At 48.9% G+C, this 22,623-nt stretch overlaps 1 protein-coding gene across 4 annotated transcripts in view; it reads left to right on the forward strand.

The window, feature by feature from the left end:
* WDTC1 (WD and tetratricopeptide repeats 1) overlaps nt 1–15,660 on the forward strand; it is a 78,682-nt gene extending 63,022 nt beyond the window's left edge. For 2 of the 4 annotated variants that reach the window (XM_003891410.3, XM_017958730.2), the window contains 9 exons: nt 1,185–1,279; nt 1,677–1,792; nt 3,501–3,576; nt 4,207–4,315; nt 5,080–5,253; nt 8,338–8,573; nt 11,040–11,214; nt 12,425–12,617; nt 13,603–15,660. In XM_003891410.3, the coding sequence (XP_003891459.3) occupies nt 1,185–1,279; nt 1,677–1,792; nt 3,501–3,576; nt 4,207–4,315; nt 5,080–5,253; nt 8,338–8,573; nt 11,040–11,214; nt 12,425–12,617; nt 13,603–13,800 (1,372 nt within the window). In that variant the 3' untranslated portion in view covers nt 13,801–15,660. Of the gene's footprint in view, nt 1–1,184; nt 1,280–1,676; nt 1,793–3,500; nt 3,577–4,206; nt 4,316–5,079; nt 5,254–8,337; nt 8,574–11,039; nt 11,261–12,424; nt 12,618–13,602 lie in introns of all 4 variants that reach the window. The other 2 variants (XM_009202871.2, XM_009202874.2) reach the window with 2 other exon arrangements.
* The last annotated feature ends 6,963 nt before the right edge of the window (nt 15,661–22,623 follow it).

A 22,623-nucleotide genomic window follows, 5' to 3' on the forward strand; every position in this document is an offset into this window, starting at 1 on the left:
AGCCTCTCTAGTAGCTGAGACTACAGTCACAACGCCACCCCACTTGGCTAATTTTTTAATTTTTTTATAGAGGCGGGGTCTTTCCATGTTGCCCAGGCTGGTCTCAAACTCGTGAGCTAAGGCAATCTTCCTACCTCGACCTCCCAAAGTGCTGGGACTACAAGTATGAGCCACTGTGCCTGACCCTTTCTTTTATTTATTTATTTATTATTTTTTATTTTTTTGAGACACAGTCTTGCTCTGTTACCCATGTTGGAGCGCAGTGGCATAATCTCAGCTCACTGCAACCTCTGCCTCCCGGGTTCAAACTGTTGTCCTGCTTCAGCCTCCTGAGTAGCTGGGATTACAGGCACCTGCCACCATACCCGGATAATTTTTGTATTATTAGTAGAGACAGGGTTTCACCATGTTGGCCAGGCTAGTCTTCAACTCCTGACCTGAGGTGATCTGCCCGCCTCAGCCTCCCAAAGTGTTGGGATTACAGACGTCACCCACCACACCCAGCCTGGCCCCTTCTTCTTTATGAAATGGACTTTGTTCAATTTTGTGATTTTTTTAAAAACTTAATCCTTGCTTATGTTGGAAAATATGAAAAGTATAAATTACCCATAATCTCTTATATAATTTCTTATATAAATTCCTTATAATTTCCTTATATTTATTTATTCTTATAATTTCTTATACAAATCTCTTATAGTGTCTTTCTGAAAGAAATCACTGTATATAATATTTCCTGCTTGTTCTTATAATACTCAGAACCCCCACAGCACTCCCAGACCTGAGTTGCCTCTCGAGCCTGTTGCCCAGGCTTTCCATGATTCTTGGGATGGATACAGGAATGTCTGGCCTGCTTATTTTCATTCATGGGCTTGGTGACCACTGCTTCCCCTCACGCACTGCATGGCTTGGAGCGGTTCTTGAACCTTAGCTTGTTTGTTTGTAAAATGGGAAAGATAAGGTGGTCATGAAGACCCAGACAGCTTATAAGACCTACTTGGTAAAGCACTGTAACGTATGTGTCTGTAATTGTCTAGTTGGTGGGCCTTTGGGGTTGCTTAGGTAAGGAAGAAAAATACCTCATGTATCTCTCAGATACAAATGTAAGTTTTCTTTTAGTGAGTGTGGTCTGGTCTAGCCAGGGGCAGTGCTGTGACTTTAACCTATATGATTTTCCTTCCTACCAGAAAGAGCATGAAGCAGAGCCCTTCAGCAGGTGTGCACACCTTCTGTGACCGGCAGAAACCGCTTCCGGATGGTGCAGCACAATATTACGTAGCAGGTAGTGCTCAGCACAGCTCTGGCCCCAAATTGTTGGCTAGATGATGACTCTTTTGGGGGCAGTCCAGGGAGACAGCATGGCATGGTGGTCAAGAAGAAGAGTTTTAGAGTCAGACAGACCTGAGTTTTAATCCCAACTCTGCCATGGACAAGCTATGTCACCTTCAGCAAATTACAGAAAAGAAACTCATTAAGGTTAAGTAAAATGGGATTATAATGACTAAATGAGATTAAATATATAAAGCAGCTGGCCCAGTGCATATAGTAAGGGCTCAACACTTGTAGCTGCTTTTATGCTAAAGTTGATTGGTATCATTTTTGCTATGACTGACTTCACACAATCTCATGCCCCTTTGAAGAGGACTGGGACCCTAGTATGACTGGGCTATTCCCTGCAGGTCACCTGCCAGTGAAGCTTCCTGACTATAACAACCGTTTGAGAGTGCTGGTTGCCACCTATGTGACCTTCAGCCCCAATGGCACAGAGCTGCTAGTCAACATGGGAGGGGAACAGGTATGTACAGCATAAGGTGGTTCTGCCCCATCATCATTCCATGCCCAGCAGCCAGGGGCGTGTACCTTATGTTCACTGCTGAGGCAGGCAAGACACAACAGCCTTATGGTAAATGATGTTACAGTGAAATGTGGTGGTGATGTGGCATCATTGGAGTTCCCAGAGAGGTGTCCTAGCTCAGTCTTTTTATTTAATTTTTTCTTAAGGAACTAGATAGAAATAGGATAGTATGGTATTTTGGTTAAGAATATGGAATTTGGAATTGGCAGACTTCTGTTCAAATGCTGGCCTGCTGTTTACCAGCTGTTTACTGTGACTTTGAGCAAATCTCTTTATTTTTCTGAGCCTCAGTTTCCTCATCTGCTATTTTCCTAGGGGGAAATCCCTGGGGCTCAGAGCATGCAGCTCAGAGCAAGCTATGGGTTAGGGCCAGCTTTGGGAAGTGTTCTTTGATAATGGCAGGTTGCTAAACCTTCTGTTTGTGTGCTCTCAGGATATTTAGTAAGGCTTGCATACATTTATTTACTCTACCAACACTGAGCACTTACTCTGGGACTAGCATTATTGTCAATATAAGAGAGACAAGTGGGAAATATGATCCATCCCCAGGCTGATGGGAGACATGACAAATGAAATAGTTAATGATGTTACAAGGCAAGGCCCAAATATATACAAAGGAAATGGGATGCAGAATAGGTGAGGATAAGCCAGACACTCCTGCACCTGTCCAAGGAATCGTGAAAGGCTCAGGAGTAGTGCCAGGGTAAATGTAAAATGAGACCTTTGGCTTTGTGACCTTTGAGGACTTCTTCACCTTTTTAAACATATGACACGTGATTTTTTTTTTTTTTTTTTTTGAGATGGAGTTTTGCTCTTGTTGCCCAGGCTGGAGTGCAATAGTGCAATCTTGTCTCACTGCAACCTCCGCCTCCTGGATTTAAGCAATTCTCCTGCCTCAGCCTCCCAAGTAGCTGGGATTACAGGCATGCACCAGCATACCTGGCTAATTTTGTATTTTTAGTAGAGATGGGGTTTCACCATGTTGGTCAGGCTAGTCTCAAACTCCTGACCTCAGGTGATCCGCACACCTCACCCTCCCAAAGTGCTGGGATTACAGGCATGAGCCATCGCACCTGACCTTCTTTTTTTTTTTTTTTTTTTTTTTTTTTTGAGGCAGGATCTCACTCTGTCACACAGGGTGGAGTGCAGTGGTGCAATCTCGGGTCACTGCAGCCTCGACATCCCAGGCTCAAATGATCCCCCCACCTCAGCCTCCTGAGTAGCTGGGACCACAGGCACATGCCACCACACCTGGCTCATTTTTGTATTTTTTGTAAAGATGGGGTTTCACCATGTTGCCAGACTGGTCTCAAACTCCTGGGCTCAAGAAACCACCCTCCTGCCTCAGCCTCCTAAAGCACTGGGATTAGAGGCTATGCCACCATGCCCAGCCAAATGTGATTCTAATTAATCATAGTATTTCAAGCAGGGCTTTTGGTAGATCAGATAGCCCACCCTGAATGCCAGAGCTAGGAAGATTTTCCGGCCTGAAGTTTGCTGGAAACACCTTCTAGTATAGCTTGATGGTTCTATGCTCAACACTCACTGTGTTCCAAGACCCTGGTTCTTGAGAAGCAGTCCTGGTTACTGGTTCAACCACATCTTTACCTCACAGCTTCCATCTCTTTTTTTGTCCCCTCAACTCTAGGTCTATTTGTTTGACTTGACTTACAAGCAGCGGCCGTACACCTTCCTCTTACCTAGAAAATGCCACTCCTCAGGGGGTAAGTTCTCCCTTAGGGTATCTCTGCTGAGGCGGTGTAGGGGAGCTTGAGTGCATGCTACACCTGCTGAGAAGCCTGCCCTTTACTCTGGACGGTGATCCTCAAAAAAAGCAGATCTCTGAAATAACCCTGCCTATGCAGTAAGAAAGAAGATGACAATAGAGCAGAGATCTCTTAAAGAGCTTTGCATCACTGCCCTTTTTGCTTCCCTCTGGAAAGACAGGTTCCTTCCATGGCTTGGCTCTTGAGAACCTGAAGTAGTTCTCCTCTCCTTTGTATCCTGGCCCAGTGTTCTCATTGATTTCTTCCTGGGGCCTGCAGTTGATTTAAGGCACATCCTCCCTCCATTCCCACCCCCAGCCCCAGCCCCAGCCCCAGCCCTAGCCCTAGCCCCAGCCCTAGCCGGAGCCCTAGCTGAGTAATGCCACAGTGAAGTTGTGTCTCTCGCCAGCCAGCAGAGGGCGCACGGGCTTTTCTTTATGTCAGAACTTGCTTTCTGGGAATGGATCTTACTCAGAGTAGTCCCACGATGGAACCATCAGACCCTGTGATGGAAGCTGGAGGGCTGCCAGGAAGAAATGGGTCCTCTTCCTGAGTTGTTGCTGTCACTTTCTCACTGTCTCCTGCCAGAAGTCCAGAATGGCAAGATGTCCACCAACGGTGTATCCAACGGTGTGTCCAATGGCCTGCACCTTCATAGCAATGGCTTCCGGCTGCCGGAGAGTAGGGGACATGTCAGGTGAGGCCAGCTGGCTTGTCCAACCCTCCAAGCCCCAGTTACACTATATGTACTGGAGGGAGGGACATAACCTGTAAATTTTCCTCCTGACCCACACCCACTCATGCATCCCAGAGAGTGAGGACCAAGGCAAAGAGGCTTCTTGGAGGGTGGCTAGTGTTTCCAGTGCCCCTCTGCCTGGCAGGACACTAGTCCTAGTCAGACTGTAGCTCTAGCCTGTTGGTACCAGTAACTGGGGTCAGGACCCAGGGGCTAGCTGCCTCTTGGCACTGAGCTCTCTCCAAAAAGGGGCTGCATACAAATGGGCCTCCCCATTATATTATTCCCCATCCTATAGCATATCCTTGCCTCTTTTCTCTGCCAGGCCTTGGGCTAGGCTTTGGATACAGAGGTGCTCAAATTCCCTAGCCTTGAGAGAAATAGAATTCTTTAGACAGTGATCCATAGGAGGGACTCGGGTGGTCATAAAGTTCAGCTCAGTATGGAGGCAGGTGGTGTCAGCTACTGCCATGCCCAGGAGTTTAAGTACAGCTTCATTTCTGCCCTTCCTCTTTTCACTGGCTGAGAGTATTTGGAATGGTGTCTGTTCCCTATCACGGTAATAGGTAATAGCCCAGGCCAGGGTAGTGGTCCCCTCTTCCAGAAAGCAGTCAGATCCCAGGAGCCAAGAAAACCTAGGTGACCCTCAGGCTGTGTTACAGACTTCCTGAGGGGCTGCTCTGACCTTCTTTGACTGTTCTGACTTGGCTCTGTTTCCCCTGCAGCCCCCAAGTAGAGCTACCGCCATACCTGGAGCGTGTGAAACAGCAAGCCAATGAGGCTTTTGCCTGCCAGCAGTGGACCCAAGCCATTCAGCTTTACAGCAAGGCTGTGCAGAGGGCCCCTCACAATGCCATGCTTTATGGAAACCGAGCAGCAGCCTACATGAAGCGCAAGTGGTGAGTGGCCACTGCAGAGGGGATCTGGGTCAGGATGAGGGACAAAGCAACTGGACCAAAAGGCAGAGGCCTGATGGAGCCAAGTTGCCAAGGCATCCAGGGAAGGTGGCAGGAACATATTGCTGCCTCTTAGGGCTTCTTGGCCTCTCCTCCCCACCTCCAGGCTAATGGTGGGCAGGCGCCAATCAAGCACTAAGGAAGCTCACAGTTATGTGGAACATGTTCAAAGCTAGTTCCTACATGGCATATTATTATAAAGTGCTGTGGCCCCTGGGGAAGTAGGAGTAGAGGATTGTTAGTCCCAACTGTTGGAGAACTGGACTTTGAAGAGCAGTGGAGTCTTGCTAAGTGGAAATGAGGGGTTTGGTGAATTCAGTTGGTATGTGTCTAAAATATTCTGCAGTCCCTTGGCCCCCCCTAAGGCTTGCTTTCTGTGTTCTTAGACCCTTTGGACTGAGTACAAACCATATCCCAGAAATCCAAAGCTGGCTATGGGTCACGCTAGGGTATAGTGGCTGGTAATAAAGAAGTAGACCATATCCGAAAGAACTCCTCATCTTTGGAGACCATCAGGGCCCCCAGCCCTTCTGCCTGCAGCACCAGCAGGCAAGCAGACATGCAGACCCCGCCCCCCATCCCCCAGCCAGGGCCAGGACTAGAGATGGATAGAGCTGGGCCCACAGCCATTTCTGCTCCGTCTGGCATCCGTCGGCTCTGCCCAGACAGACAGGCCAGCTGGTGTGCCATCGTCTGGCTGCAACTAGGCAGGCCAGAGAGGGAAGCTTAAGAAACCCACCCAAGTCAGCAGGATGGTAGTGCTAGGTAGGAGTGGGGAAGATGCTATCCCCCAGCCTTAGCTGAGGCATCAGGAGTTGGCCAAGGGCTCAAGTGGCAGCCAAACCCAGGAGATGACTGTTTTGGGTGAATCCTGAGTTGATTCACCTCTCTGTCCAACAGTTGGGTAGAACTCAGTGGTCCTCATCTAAGCTGTAGGCTGAGAGCTCAGCTTCACTCCTGCATTCTTGCTAAGTGAGGTTGGTGTTTTCCCAATCCATATGTGCCCTCAGCATGTTCTCTGAGCTCCTACTATGTGCTAGGTACTAGGAACACAAAGTTCCTGTGCTCCAGAGGAGCCGCCAGACAGCGGGTAAAGTAGTGGACATACTTCAGCATTAAAGAGATAGAAAGCAGTGAGTCTTGTAAATGGTCAGGTAAAGGGCTGTGGGCATCAAGAAAAGTGGGGTCGCTTTAGCTGGGGAGCAGGGAAGCATCAGAGAGACATGGCGTCTGAATGGGCTTTAAGTGTAGGCAGGCTTAGACAGGAGATGAAGGAGAGGAGGGGCCTGTGGGGGAAGGACATTCCAGGGAGATGAAATGGTGTGAACAAAGGCGTGGGGGTGGGGGACTGACTGAAGAGCTTGTTTGCAGAACAGCAAATCCATTTGGCTGGAGCAGAGGGTTCGGAGAGGGACTGGCAGGAGATGAGTCTGTGAGGTAGCCTGGGGCCGGCCTAGGGAGGGCTTGGAATGCAGAGCGGTGACGTTGGCCTCGATTCAGTGCATGATGGGCAGCTACTGGAGAGTTCTGAGCAGGAGAGGGATGTGCCGAGGGCTGTCCTTTCAGGGAGATTGATCTGGCAATGAGTCTAGGAAGGGTGAGCCCTGGGGCCAGCCTGCTCTCTACCCCCATCCCCACATGCCTGCCAGTGACCCCTAGAATGTCACACTCTGTCCTAGGCCAGTCTCCCCAGGGCTGCCATCTGCTCCTGGATGCAGTGGGAGCTGTCACCCTCTGGCTCCTGGCTGGTCTCTGGTCTGGCTCTCCCCAGGAGCTCAGAGGGGCACCTTGCAGGCAGTAATTGGGTTTCCACACAGTGCCTGCTCCTTCGTCACAGCCACTCATCCTGACGCAGGCCACACCATTGAAGCAGCTCTGTTTCCTGCCTGCCCCCACATGGGCTGAGCTGCTGGTTGCTGGTCTGAGCATGGCTGCTTCAAGGACTGGGTGCTCCCTCTGAGTGCTGCAGAAGGAGGCTCGGGAAGGACCTTCCCATGTCAGACCTGCCTTAGCCATGCCGGATTGTTGTGAGCTGTGCCCTTGGAGAAGGGGCCATTAACTCTAGGGGGTGTCTCTTACTGGTGCTTGGCACAGTTGAGTCGTAGGCCTACCCCAGCCCAGTTGGAAAAAAAAAAAAAAAATGGCTTCCAAAGAAGCAGCTCCTGTGGGGCCCGTCTGGCTCTCCAGACAAGAGGCAAAGACAGGTCTGTGGGTGCTGGGGGAGTGTGCTTCCTATATTCTGGCACAGGGTGGGAAAAGGAGGGGCTTCTCTGACCTCCTTTCACTTCCTCTTTCCCCACTTCCCCACTAAAAGCACTCCCACTTCCCTTCATCCATGCTTCAGGAGGTTGGAGAAGTGAGTGGGGACGATTTGGAGCTCCTGGTGTGCACAACCCCCTTACCATCAGCTTCCAGAGAGCCGACTCTGCCAGACTGTCAGGCCCCATCCTCCAGCCCCAGGAGGTAGAGGCCACAGCTGCTGTGGATCAGTCAGCCAGGACAGAGGGGGGTCTGGCTGAGGGCTTGCTGCCTGCTGATCAGACCCTGCGTCCCCAGCCTGGCACTTCTGGCTTCCCCAGACCACAGAACTGTCCTTGAGGGCCCCCTGCCTTGGACATGGCTTTGAAGGCCAGCTGGGGGTGATTTGAGGAGGTGGATGGGGGAAGAGAGAAGGAGGGCTTGGGGAGCCTGTGGTGGGCAAGATGCCAGGCCTTCTGCTGCAGAGCTGCAGGTGCCTGGGGTGAGCCAGTGTGCAGTTGCACTCTGTGCCCAGCAGAGGGCAGCCTGACACCAGCTTTTGCCACCCTCAAGACCTCAGGGTTTCCTGGCTTGCTCCTTAACCATACTGTCTCCTGATGGGGGAGGCCTGGGCTGAGCCAGGATTCTTTTCGTCCTCAAGTCCCCTTGCCATGAGATAGATCTGTCAGTGGTGGGCTGGGGTGGCCACAGGAAGTAGAGGAGACTGAGTGGGGACCCCTTGCTTGCCACGTGGCTCCACCTCTAAGCCACTCTTCCCCACCTTCCCAGGGATGGTGACCACTATGATGCCCTGAGGGACTGCCTCAAGGCCATCTCCCTAAACCCATGCCACCTGAAGGCACACTTTCGCCTGGCCCGCTGCCTCTTTGAGCTCAAGTATGTGGCTGAAGCCCTGGAGTGCCTGGACGACTTCAAAGGGAAATTTCCGGAGCAGGCCCACAGCAGCGCTTGTGATGCATTGGGTCGTGACATCACAGCTGCCCTCTTCTCCAAAAATGATGGTGGTGAGTGGGCACTGAGGAGGGGGTGCTGTTACTCTTTCTCTTTGAGATGCTGCATGACATTCTGGAGAGGTCATGGTTCCGGGATTGGAGAGGCCTGGGTTCAGATGTTGATTCAGAAACCATGCAACCTTGGGGCAGTTACTTGGTCTCTCTCTGAGAGTGTTTCCTTGTCTGAAAAGGACGGAGACATGCCAGCACGTCCCACTGAGCGTTTCTATTGAGGATCAGCATGTTTAAATGGCATGTTTAAAGCACCTGGGGGAGTGCCTGGTGCCCAGAATAGGAGGAAGCTGAGCTCAGTCAGGCTCCCACTAGGCATCCTCACCTGCTCAGACAGGGCCCTGGTGGTTCCACTTGGGCATCTGAGAAGCAGAAGCTGGTCGTTGTGTTTGTTCCGAGTGTACAAGTGCAGCAGAGACAATAGCGCAGAGCAGTAGAAATGCCTCAGGCTTGGAACGTGGGGCCTTGGTTCCAAATGCAGCTCCACTACATGACTGTGTGGCTTTGGAGAAAGCACAGCCTCTCTACCTACTGCCTTACCTGCGCAAAGAGCACGAAGCCCTGCCCAGCTCACTTCAATGTGCTGGAGAATGAACTGGGCCATTGGTGTGTGGTCTGTGAACATGAACAGTGAGCTCACAGGAGGCAGACATGGATCTTCACCTCTCTCCTTTGCAGTTTACCAACCATGTGATAAATTCATTTGTTTAATGAATAGTTATCAGACACTTGCCATGTGTCAGGCACTGTGCTGGGTCCTGGGAATAGAGCTGTGACTAAGTCAGATGGAATTTCTGTGTTTATGGCATGTACAGTCTAGTGAAGGAACCAAGTGATAAAGGAGAAACAAAAAGTATGACAAGTGCCATGGGGCCTGAATGGTGTGTGTGTTGGGGGGGGCTTGATGGCATTCTGGGGTTCTTCAGGAAGAAACATTTAAGCTAAGATCTAAAGGATCCAAAGGAAGCATTAACTAGATACAAAATATAGCTGTGTGGCCTAGTGCAGTGGCTCACGCTTATAATCCCAGCACTTTGGGAGGCCGACATGGGAAAATCGCTTGAGCCCAGGAGTTCAATATCAGTCAGGACAACATAGCAAGATCCCATCTCAACAAAAGAAAAATTTTAAAAATTAGCCAGCCGGGCGTGGTGGCTCAAGCTTGTAATCCCAGCACTTTGGGAGGCCGAGATGGGCGAATCACGAGGTCAGGAGATTGAAACCATCCTGGCTAACACGGTGAAACCCCATCTCTACTAAAAAATACAAAAAATTAGCCGGGCAAGGTGGCGGGCGCCTGTAGTCCCAGCTACTCGGGAGGCTGAGGCAGGAGAATGGTGTAAACCCAGGAGGCGGAGCTTGCAGTGAACTGAGATCCGGCCACTGTACTCCAGCCTGGGCGACAGAGTGAGACTCCGTCTCAAAAAAAAAAAAAAAAAAATTAGCCAAGGATGGTGGCACACACCTGTAGTCCCGGCTCCTCGGGCAGTTGAGGCAAGAGGATCACTTGAGCCCAGGAGGTCAAGGCTACAGTGAGCCATGATCACACCACTGCACTCCAGCCTGGGTAACAGAGCAAAATCCTATCTCCAACAACAACAACAACAAAGTGTAGCCGTGGGAGATGCAGAGCTCCTGGCATATGGACCAGGATGCTCCAAGGCCCTGAAGCAGGCACGAGTGAGTCACTTTTAAGGAACTGAGAAAACTTGTGTGAATACCTGTCACTTAACTGATCAGTGTCTCTCATTTGGAACCCTAATAACTTGTCTTCCAGAGGGTAAGGGCATGGTCCTTAGTGCCCTAAGCGCTACGAATCTGTTTATAAAAGTCACCCAGGCTGGGCTCGGTGGCTTACGTCTGTAATCCCAGCACTTTGGGAGGCAGAGGCAGGTGGATCACCTGAGGTCAGGAGTTAGAGACCAGCCTGGCCAACGTGGTGAAACCCCATCTCTACTAAAAATACAAAAATTAGCTGGATGTGGTGGCACATGCCTGGTAGTAATCCCAGCTACTCAGGAGGCTGAGGCAGGAGAATCACTTGAACCCTTGAGGTGGAGGTTGCAGTGAGCCGAGATCATGCCACTGCACTCCAGCCTGGGTGACAGAGCGAGACTCCATCTCAAAAAGAAAAAGAAAAAAAAAAAAAAGTCACCATTCTCTCTTTGCTAGTGCCTCACTCTACCCTCCCCTGCCTCTCATCTCCACAGAAACACACTTTGAGTCTCTGCATCCTTAGGGCTTTCAGGCCCTCCTAGCATCAAAGGTCTCCTTGTGAACATCCTCAGGGGCTAGATCCAAAGATGCATCTTCCTCACAACCTTTCCCCAATTTTCCAGGATAAGGGTGGAGGCAGGTAGCTCTATGTTGTCAGACTTTAGACTGAAAACAGAGCCATAGGTGGGGGGAAATAGGGAAGCAGAGAAAGGAACAGGACGCTTACCTTTTCTGGATCTCTGCCCCCAGAGGAGAAGAAGGGACCTGGTGGTGGCGCCCCAGTCCGCCTCCGCAGCACAAGCCGCAAGGACTCCATCTCAGAGGATGAAATGGTGCTGCGGGAGCGAAGCTACGACTATCAATTCCGCTACTGCGGCCACTGCAACACCACCACGGATATCAAGGAGGCCAATTTCTTTGGCAGGTCCGAGGCCCTGAAGAGGAGGGTGCAGCCCAGTTGGCAGCAGGAGGTTGAGTGGGGAGTATTGGGGCATAATGGTTTTAGAGAAGAATCTCAAATCCCTGCTCTGCCTCCGTACCCTTGGGCAAATGGCTTCACCTTTGTCAGCCTCTGAAGTTTTTTCATCTATGAGATGACCAACCTGCCATGCCCACTTATGAGGCCATAACAAGGACTAATAAGATAATCCAAGTAGAGCCTCCAGTACAGTGCCTGGACTACTCCTTCACCGCCCCCCCCCCCCCCTCCTTCTCCTTCTGTCTGCATGTGCCAGAGCTTGGTTGCTTTATCTGCATTCAGGGAGCCTCCTTCTGTTTGGGAGTGAGGCAGCAGCCCTCCAAGGCTGGGGATCTTGGCACATCTGTTTTGTGCTCAAAACTGTGCCCTGGGTACTAAGGGACAAACTCTGTGTTTCAGACACCATCACCCCCACCCCTCATTTGTAGATGTACTTTCTTTGGGTAGGTGAGACACATGAACATGAATCAATAATTTCTCTATAGGCAAGGCACAGTGGCTCATGCCTGTAATCCCAGCACTTGGGGAGGCTGAAGCGGGAGGATCGCTTGAGCCCAGGAGTTTGAGACCAGCCTGGACAGCACAGACCCCCATCTCTACAAAAAATTTTTAAAATTTTCTGGGTGTGGTGACATGCACCTGTAGTCCCAGCTATTCAGGAGGCTGACATGGGAGGACCAGTTAAGGCCACAGTGAGCCATGATCATGCCACTGCACTCCAGCCTGGGTGACAGAACGAGACCTTGTCTCTAAGAAAAGAAAGAATCCATCAAGATGCCCTCTAAATGTCAGTGGTGTGTGAGGGGCTACATGGGGATTCTGGATGCCAGAAGCCTGGGACTGCTCAGGGAAGGCTTAGAACAGGGTATTTTAGAGACCCGAGAGATGATGTAAGATGATCCTGGCCCAAGGAGGGAATAATGAACTGTGGGGGAGACTGTCTTGGAGAAATCCAGGCAGTTGCTGGCCCTGGGTTTAAGAGAACAGTGACCAGGGCTATGTACATGGAGTTCTGGGTCAAGTGCACACCCCAGCGTGTGGGGGACTGAGTGGCTGCAGACTTCCTTGCTCCCCCTTTACCTAGGCCATGCAGCCTCTGCTTGAGGCTATAGGGCAGTACCCCACCTGACCTCCCTGCCCTTTGCCCCCCTGCCAGCAACGCTCAGTATATCGTCAGTGGCTCTGACGATGGCTCCTTCTTCATCTGGGAAAAGGAGACCACCAACCTGGTCCGTGTGCTCCAAGGGGATGAGTCCATTGTCAACTGCCTGCAGCCACACCCCAGCTACTGCTTCCTGGCCACCAGCGGCATCGATCCTGTTGTGCGGCTCTGGAACCCCCGACCAGAGGTGAGGGTGCAGTCAAGGTGACCAAAGCCAAGCAGAGAGGAGGGCAGGGACTCTGTGGAAGGCTCCAGTGGAGCCTGCTAACGCAGGGAAGAGAAATGAGCCACCCAGAGGCTAGAAGCTGCTGAGTATCTCTTATCTTGGGGCCCAAGGCTGTGTCCTCAGATTCCAGAAGCTCCAAATGCAGTGGCAATTGCTAGAAACTGTACAGAGGCCCTGGTCACAAGGGAGCTATGCAGGCTTTGGCATCTGGTAGGCCTAAGTTTGAATCCAGTCTCCTCACTGCCTGAGAGACTTCATCTCTGACCCAGGCTTTTAATCATCTGTACATGGGGAATGGGAATGACAGCATCACCTTGAAAGGTTGCAGTGAGGAGTAAAGAAGAGATGCCTGTGAAGTGTCCAGCCCACAAGGACACTTAGGACAGTGTAGTCTCCTCCACTCCCAGGGTGGGTAGCCAGGGAAGCTGGCTTGGTGCCTCCCCTTCCCCTCTGCCCTACTGCTTCCCTCTTCCCAGCTGGCAAAACGAAAGTCAAGTGGTATGTCTGATTCCCAAGATAATTTGCTGTGACTTTTAAAGAGAGGACTCCTGTAGGATTCCCCGTTGAGGGGGAGAGGAGAAAGAAAGATGAAGGAAGAGTTGCTGTGGCAACAAAACAGAGTGGGGTGGGGAAGTTGTGTCTGCCCCTTGTCCCAGGTGTCCCAGTATGTGTGTCCAACATATCCTGGTGTGTACTGTCCCCCACGTATATCCCAGCATGTTATGACCTGCCTATATATCCTGAGGTGGCATGTCTCCCCATATATATTCCAGTGTGAGCACCCCCAACAATATGTAGTACGGTTGTGTGTACACCTCCTGGCATGTACGTGTACCTCCCCCTATAGATAGTTAAGTCTGTGTATTTCCCTCCCCCGCCCCATACGTGTACCCTGGTGCCTCTCCCTCCCTGAGCCTCATGTGTGTTACCCCTTTCTCCACCACAGAGTGAAGACCTCACAGGCCGAGTCGTGGAAGATATGGAGGGTGCTTCGCAGGCCAACCAGCGGCGCATGAATGCAGACCCGTTGGAGGTGATGCTGCTCAACATGGGCTACCGGATCACGGGCCTGAGCAGTGGAGGTGCCGGGGCCTCTGATGATGAGGACAGCTCTGAGGGCCAGGTGCAGTGCCGGCCCAGCTAGACCCTCCAGCCCTGGTCCCCAGCCCCTGCTACTGGCTGGACTCTCCGCCCTGGGCAGGAGGTCGGGGGATTCTGTTTTGGTTTGTCTTCCCCACCCCACTTTTTTTCATTTCCCCTGTTTCGTTTGTTAGTTTGGCATTAGGGGTGGAGGTTGCTACAACTTGCTGGCTTTCAGACTCTGGGCTGATTGTCCCCTGACTATCCCCAGCCCTAAAAAAAAGAGCAGGAGGGGATACCCCTCCATATGCCCCCCCCAACCTCCTGCTTCCATGTCCCTGGAGGGCTCTGGCCTGCCTCAGAATCCCTTCTGCCTCAGGTGGGGAGGAACAAGCTGAACTGTCTTCAGGGACTGTCCTGCCCTTCAGCTGGCAGCAGGAGGGGGAGTGGGATTCCCAATTGGTAAGGGCTCACCTTGGCCTGTTGCCACTCTTGCTCCCAAGCCTGCAAGGCTAGCTCCCCTGTGGTCTTCAGGAAAGGTTTTGAAAAAGGATGGGTCCCACCCTCCCCCCAGAGCCACTAGTGTTAGAGCAGAACCAAAAGGAAGGACGGGAGCCCTGGAGTGGGCAAGACCAGGCTACCTGCTGAGGTCGCAGTGGAGCACCCTCACTCCTCTCCTGGCTACTAGCTCTGGCCCTGCACCTACTCTCACTGGCCACCTCTGGAGGCTCTGCCTTTCCCAAGGGCCCTGGCAGAGGGTGGGGCACTGCACCTTACCCCACCCATCCATGCCAGCACTTCTGCACTACGGCCGTTCTCCTCTTGGGCGCTCCTCAGCCTCACTGTGACCTTTCTGCCAGAGCTCCCAGCCAGGCCTACTCTGCTGAGGTGGCGCTTCCTGCTAAGGGCCCTTCTCTGTCCTTTCTGCCCGCCTTCCCATCCCACATGCTGAGCCGCCACAAAGACCAAAGAAGTGATGGCTTTTCTCTGTCCCCTGCTGCTCTGAGGGGAGAGGGGTGGGTCTCCTGAGCCACTCAGATGGGAAAGTCCCTTACTCGGCCCCTCCCTCCCCAGCAGCCCCAAGCTTTACACTGGATGCAGCAATCAACCCACCACTCACCAGGCCTCCCCTCCCCTCTGCCCCCTGGCTCTTAGCTCCAGCTGCTCCAGGTAGTTGGTTCATCCTTCCCCCTCTCTCCCTCCCTGCTTCCCCTCAGTGCTTACTTGGCTCCAGCCCTCCAGCTGCAGCCCCTGGGGAAAAGCAGCCTCCCTTCTCCTCTCCCTCTCCTCCCTCCCTCCCTTCCTCAGCCCCTGTCTCTGCCAGGTGCCTCCTCTCATTCAGGCTTCAGAGCAGCCCTGGAGACAGGAGGGCCATGTTAAAAGCTTTTTCACAGTTTTAAGAAGACAAGGGGAGGGTGAGGATAGTGGTGGGGGGTCTGGCACCATCTCATTGCTTTAATCCCAGCAACACAGGTGGCAGCTTCTCCCCCTTCCTTCCCACCCCAGTCCCTCTTCCCATCCCTCTCTTCTAGCTTGGTAATGAAGTATATTTATTGGTGACGGAAACAGCTGCTGCTGCTTCTCCTGCTGCTGGGCCCTGCTCCCCTGTCTCTTCTCCATGACCTTTCTCTAGCCAGGGAGAAGGGAGAGCAGGAGTATTGGGACTGGGCCCTGGGGCCCAAGTACCAGCTGGGTCCCCTTTGCTTTCTTGTGTTCCAGCCACCTGCCATTTCCTCCCTGCCTCCCACCCTCCCTCCCTGCCTCCTGTCCTGCTTCCCACCCCCTGCCTGCCCAGCCTGGGCCCTGCAGTGTGGAGAGACACATAAGCCTTACTGTCCTCTGGGGGCAGGAGCCGAGCCTTTCTGTTGCTCCGCTCCCAGGAGAGTGAGGGTGACGCAATTGATTAAAACCATTTTGTTCTAGGTGTGGCTGGTGACATTTGTGGGGTGCAGATGGGTATTGGAACCAAAGTGAGGGCACCTGGTCCCTCACTTCTGTAGCTCTATGACTTTGAGTAACCACACCTCTACTGGGCAGAATCCTGCCTTGAAGGGTCACTGTGAGCAGTGACCACCCCGCCCAGCAGGACTGAGTGCAGAGCCGAGCTCTCATGGCTGTGATTTGTAGTCATCAGCTTTCACTCTCCAGCTGTTTTTTCATCAGTAAAATAAGGGGCTTGGAATCTTAGTGGTTTTTCAAACCAATTTACATTGTGACCCAATATACACATGATTACTTGTATATATATGCGTGTGTGTGTATATATATATATAAAATGAACAAAAGTTTTACATAATATTTACCCTTGCTACATGCAATGTGCTCTGCTTACCTTTCTGTTTTGTTAGGGAAAAAAATATGGTTATAACCCACTAAATTGATTTCACATATGCAAGTTTTTGATGTGCCCTGGATTAAATAATCTCTTAGACTACAGGTTCCTGAACTTTCTCAGCTCACAGCACCATTACCATCTCAGTAATTTTTTCATGGAGCCTCTAAGCCAAAAGAAATACCTAACAGTTCAATTTATTAAGTAGTTAAGCCCAAATAACTTAAAAAGTATTTATGTCCTAACAAGTTAGTTGCCATTTAAAAAATAATACATCTGAATTGGAAGAAACAATATTTCATTCTTTTTTTTTTGAGACGGAGTCTTGCCTGGCTAATTTTTTTTTTTTTGTATTTTTATTTTTATTTTATTTATTTTTATTTTTTATTTTTATTTTTTTGGAGATAGAGTTTCGTTTTTGTCCCCCAAGGTGGAGTGCAATAGCGCGATCTCTGCTCACTGCAACCTCTGCCTCCCAGGTTCAAGCAATTCTCCTGCCTCAGCCTCCCAAGTAGCTGGGATTACAGGCGCCTGCCACCACACGCAGCTAATTTTTTGTATTTTTAGTAGAGACAGGGTTTCACCACCTTGGCCAGGCTGGTCTCAAACTCCTGACCTCAGATGATCTGCCCGCCTCAGCCTCCCAAAGTGCTGGGATTACAGACATGAGCCACCGCACCCGGCCTTCATTCTTAAACAACTGCAATTACTAACGGAATCTGTGCCGCCCATTGGGCACTGAACAACTTGTTAAATTTTCTAATGAAAGCAGATACTGCTACCTTCATTTCCTGTCCCACATCGACTTTCATTTGCTTTTTATCACAGCAACCACTAAAGACCCAGCTTCTTAAAGATGACATAATCAAAAGGATTGTGGCATAATCTAATAATGGAACTGTGAACTACCTTGAGCTAGTAGTTCACTCATTAGCCAAAGATGTTGAGTATCTTTCAAAATATCCTACTTTGCCCCCTGTGAATTTGCTGTGGGTGCCCTCAGGTGCCTTGATGCACAGTTTGGGAACTGTGGTGTAGTCTATGGGAACAGTAGTTTCACTACTGAAACTACTGAGAGGTCCTGCCAGAAATACCATAGGTGGTATTATAAAGCAGATACTATGGGCTGGTATTATTCCTTTGTGTACCCAAATTAACATCTGCAGAAGCTTCTTGAAGGCATTTCCAGACCAGGCAAAGAAGGGACAGTGTTCCAGACCAGGGAGTAGTGCAGAGTCCCAGGTTCCTTCATGAGCCCTGAATGACTCCATTTGGCTGGATGGTAGAGGGTGGACTGGAGGGGCAGTCAAATTGTGAAGGATTTCCTGTGCTTGGTGAGAGACCATAGACTTGATCCTGTAGGCAAGGGAGGCATTGGAAGACTTCACCAGGGTCTCCTTTTCATTTGGAGTTGGTACTCCATTTTTAAAAAAAATTAATAGCCTTTACTTTCTAGAGCAGTTTTAGGCTTACAGAAAATTGAGCAGATAGTATAATGAGTTTCATATACCCGTCTTTCCCCAGCTCAATTTTCCCAATTATCAACATCTTGCATTAGTACGTTGTTATAATTAATGAACCAGTATTGATACATTATGGTAACTGAAGTCCATAGTTTACATTACGGTTCACTCTTTGTGTTGCACAGTTCTATGGGTTTTGACAAATGCATGTCTTGTATCCACCACTACATTGTCATACAGAATAGCACCTTGTCCTCAACCTATTCAGTCTTCATTAGCATCCCCCCAAAAAAGTACTTAGGAATAAATCTAACAACATGTACAAGGTTTGTATAAGCAAAACTACAAAACTGATAAACCAAGGAAGATCAGGTAAATGGAGAGATGGTCCATGTTCACGTATAGGAAAACTCAATATTAGGATGTCAGTTCTTTCCAACTTGATCTCTAGCTTCAACATGATCCTGGTCATAGTCCCAGCAAGTTATTTTGTGAGTATCACCAACTGATTATTCTAAAGTTTACATGAAAATATAGAAGACCCAGAATAGTTCCACTGTTCCACCTTCTTCTGCTTCTCCTGGTGCTGTTTGTGTGCTCATTCATTCTGTGCAGACCTGGTGCCTCATTTGTGAAGCAGCAGCTGAGGAGACTCCAGCACTCACGTGGCTAAAAAGCCCAAGGAAGGAGTCAAGACTGAGAATAACAATCTTATTAATTTGAAGGTAATAGGGCAGGATGGTTCTGTGGTGCAGTTTAAGATTAAAAGTCATATACCGGCCGAGTGTAGTGGCTCACGCCTGTAATGCCAGCACTTTGGGAGGCTGAGGTGGGTGGATCATCTGAGGTCTGGAGTTCGAGACCAGCCTGACCAATATAGTGAAACCCCATCTCTACTAAAAATACAAAAAAATAGCCGGGCGTGGTGGTAGTCTCAGCTACTCGGAAAGCTGAGGCAGGAGAATTGCTTGAACCCGGGAGGCGGAGGTTGCAGTGAGCCAAGATCGCACCACTGCCCTCCAGCATGGGTGACAGAACAAGACACCATCTCATAAAAGAAAAAAAAAGAGTCATATACCACTTACTAGAGTAATGAAAGCCTGTTGTGAAGGACAGAGTTTGTCAGACAGATCAGATTCTAGTTTGACAGGCAACCAGTCAATGAAACAAACACACCTGCACAGTTGGAAATGGAGGATGAAGATAACAATTGATGTGTTTCAGCAACAGACAAGAAGTATCTACTGAAAAAGGAACCTGCCTCTTTACTCTAGAACTTTGTTCTTATAGATCAAGATTATATTCTCAATTAGAAAACTGCAATTTGGTTCCACCACATCATGACTATTACTATAGTATAGTTTTCTCTATTCTTTTATTTTTCCCTTACCTATTCCTTTACTGTACATAAAATAACAGGTGTATGTTCACAAGCATTTTGCTGTCTTAAATATTAAATGGCCAGTGACATCCACTTGATGTCAATCAAAACATACCCGTGAGGAAAAATACTGATTCTTGAAAATTACCTCCCTTTCTCCATCAGTGGCATACTCATTCAACTCTTATATTGCAATGTTATTTTGCTGTCACTATTTTAACAAAAAAACAAAAATCCTTGCATACCTTATTCAACTGGAGAATTTTAGTGTTTTTCATTTATTAATTGTAAAACCAAGGACAATTTTATAACTTTTTTTGTATATAGCTCTTACATGTAGGGCAATCTGTCTGTAAGTAGGGATAAATTACTCTTTAAAAAAAAAAAAAAAAAAATCCTAAATAGTTTTCCCTTCAAATCAAGCATCTTGTTGTTTAAATAAACTTCTTGTTAGAAATGGAGAAAAAGAAGAAAGACCCAGAATAACCAACACAATACTTACGAAAAACAAATTCAGAGGATTAACACTGCTGACTTCAAGACTTACTATCAAGCTACAATAATCAAGACAGTGTGGTACTGGCAAAAGAATAGACAAATAGGCCAATGGAACAAATAGAGAACCCAGGAATAGACCCACACAAATATAGTCAGCTGATCTTTGACAAGACAGTAAAGTCAATTCAATGGAGAAAAGATAGTCTTATCAACAAACAGTGATGGAACAATTGGACATCCATATGCAAAAAAAAATCTAAATACTGACCTAACACTGTTTACAAAAGTTAACTCAAAATAGATGACAGACCTAAATTTAAAATACAAAGCTATGAAACCTCTAGAAGATAACATAGGAAAAACATCCAACTTGATCTATAGCTTTAACATAATCCGAGTTGTAGTCCCAGCCACTTACTTTGTTGGGTTTGGCAATGAGTTTTTAGATACAACACCAAAACCTCAATCCAGGAAAGAAAAAAATTGGTAAGTTAGACTTCATTAAAATAAAAAATTTGTCAGTGAAAAACACGGTGGAGAGAATGAAAAGCCAAGGACTGGGAGAAATATTTGTAAAACACAGATAAAGGATTTGTATTCAAAAATACACAAAGAACTCTTTTTTTTTTTTTTTTTTTTTTTCTTTTTTGAGACGGAGTCTCGCTCTGTCTCCCAGACCGGAGTGCGGTGGTGCAATCTCAGCTCTGCAAGCTCCGCCTCCCGGGTTCACGCCATTCTCCTGCCCCAGTCTCCCGAGTAGCTGGGACTAAAGGCGCCCGCCACCACGCCCAGCTAATTTTTTTGTATTTTTAGTAGAGACGGGGTTTCACCGTGTAGTCAGGATAGTCTCAATCTCCTGACCTCGTGATCTGCCCGCCTCGGCCTCCCAAAGTGCTGGGATTACAGGCCTGAGCCACCGCGCCCAGCCAAGAACTCTTAAAACAATATGGAAACAACCCAATTTCAAAATGGGCAAAAGATCTGAACACCACACCAGAGATGATTCCCAGGTGACTAGTAAGCATATGAAAAGATTTTTAATATTATGTCATTAGGGAATTGCAAATTAAAACAATGAGATACCATTACACATCGCACACTTACTAGGATGGCTAAAATGTTAAAACTGTCCACAGCAAATGCTGACAAGGATGTAGAGCAACAGGAACTCTCATTCATTGCCAGAGGAAATGCAAAATAGTACAGCCACTTTGGAAGACAGTTTGGCAGTTTCTTACAAAGCTCAACATACTCTTACCATACAGTGCTGCAGTCACTCTCCTTGTATTTAACTAAAGGGGTTGAAAACATGACCATGTAAAGACCTGTACATGAATGTTTATAGCAGCTTTATTCATAATTGCCAAAAACTGGAAGCAACCAAGATGCCCCTCAAAAGGTGAATGGAGGCCAGGTGTGGTGGCTCACGCCTATAATCCCAGCACTTTGGGAGGCTGAGACAGGTGGATCACTTGAGATCAGGAGTTCGAGACCAGCCCGGCCAACATGGTGAAACACCATCTCTACTAAAAATACTAAGATTAGCCGGGCATGGTGGTGTGCACCTGTTGTCCCAGCTACTTGGGAAGCCAAGGCAGGCCAATTGCTTGAACCTAGGAGGTGGAGGTCACAGTGAGCCAAGATCATGCCACTGCCTGGGCGACAACAGAGCAAGACAACGTCTCAATTTAAAAAAACAGGCCGGGCGCGGTGGCTCAAGCCTGTAATCAGCACTTGGGAGGCCCGGAGGCAGAAGTGAGATCACAAGGTCAGAATCCAGAACCATCCCTATGCTGCAGTGAAACCCCGTCTCTACTAAAAAAATACAAAAACTAGCCGGGCGAGGTAGGCGAGAGCCTGTAGTCCCAGCTACTCAGGAGACTGAGGCAGGAGAATGGCATGAACCCAGGAGGCAGAGCTTGCGTGGGGAGGCAGATGATCAAGCCCACTGTACTCTCCAGCCTGAACAAATGAGACTCTCCGTCTCAAAAAACAACAAAAAAAGGTGAACAGATAAACTGATACAGCCATAAAATGGAATATTATTCAGGATAAACAGAAATGAGCTATCAAGCCACAAAATGATATGGAGGAAACTTAAATGTTTATTGCTTTGGGAAAGAAACCAGACTGAACGGGCTACCTCCTGTATGATTCCAACTATATGACTTCCTGGAAAAGGCGAAACTACAGAAACAGCAAAAAGATGAGTGGTGCTGCGTTTTTGAAGAGTGTCCACATGTGTGACTCGTCCAAAGCATTCACGAGCCCTGCTGATAAGAGAGTCTACAGTAAAGCAGAGATGAGAAATTGAGACTTCTGCATTTGTGGAGGGCAATTGTGGCCCCAGAGGGCTGCTCCTGTCTCTGCTTAGGAGCATGCCCAAATATTGTTGCAGAACTTAAAAGGTGATGAGAAGTCATCTAGCTCAGAGGCTCTCAGCCCTAGCTGTAAATCAGAATCACCCAGGATGCTTTTGTAACTTTCCATGCCCCACCCCAGAGATTGTGCTTTAATTGGTCTGAGGTGGAGCCCAGACATCTGTCCTTTTTTTTTTTTTTTCCTTCTTTTTTTAACTTAAGAGATGGGGTCTTGCTTTGTTGCGCTGGCTGGAGTGCAGTGGCTATTCACAGGCGCTCCCGCTACTAAACAGCATGGGAGTTTTGTCCTCCGTTTCTGACCTGGGCTGGCATCCATTGTTTTAAATCATCCCAGGTTCATTTTTAATATGCAGCCAGAGCTGAGAACCACTGATCTAGCTCTTTCTCCACATTGTACAGATAGGGACCATGAGTTTCAAAGAGGGGCAGGAAAAGGGATGGTGTTGCCTGAGGCCCCCTAGTGAATTAGAACCAAAGCCAGGACTGGATTCCTGATCCCTAATTCCTAGTCCTTTTTTTTTTTTTTTTTTTTTTTTTTTGAGATGAAGTCTCACTCTGTGACCCAGGCTGGAGTGCAGGGCGCAAATTTGTTTTGGCTCACTGCAACCTCCGCCACCCAGGTTCAAGCAGTTCTCCTACCTCAGCCTCCCAAGTAGCTGGGATTACAGGCATGTGCCACCATGCCCAGCTAATTTTTGTATTTTTAGTAGAGATAGAGTTTTGGCATGTTGGCCAGGCTGGTCTCAAACTCCTAACCTCAGGTGATCCGCCTGCCTCAGCTTCCCAAAGTGCTGGGATTACAGGCATGAGCCATCACGCCTGGCCTAGTACA

Source organism: Papio anubis, chromosome 1 (assembly GCF_008728515.1).
Source record: "Papio anubis isolate 15944 chromosome 1, Panubis1.0, whole genome shotgun sequence".
Classification (NCBI taxonomy): Eukaryota; Metazoa; Chordata; class Mammalia; order Primates; family Cercopithecidae; genus Papio; species Papio anubis.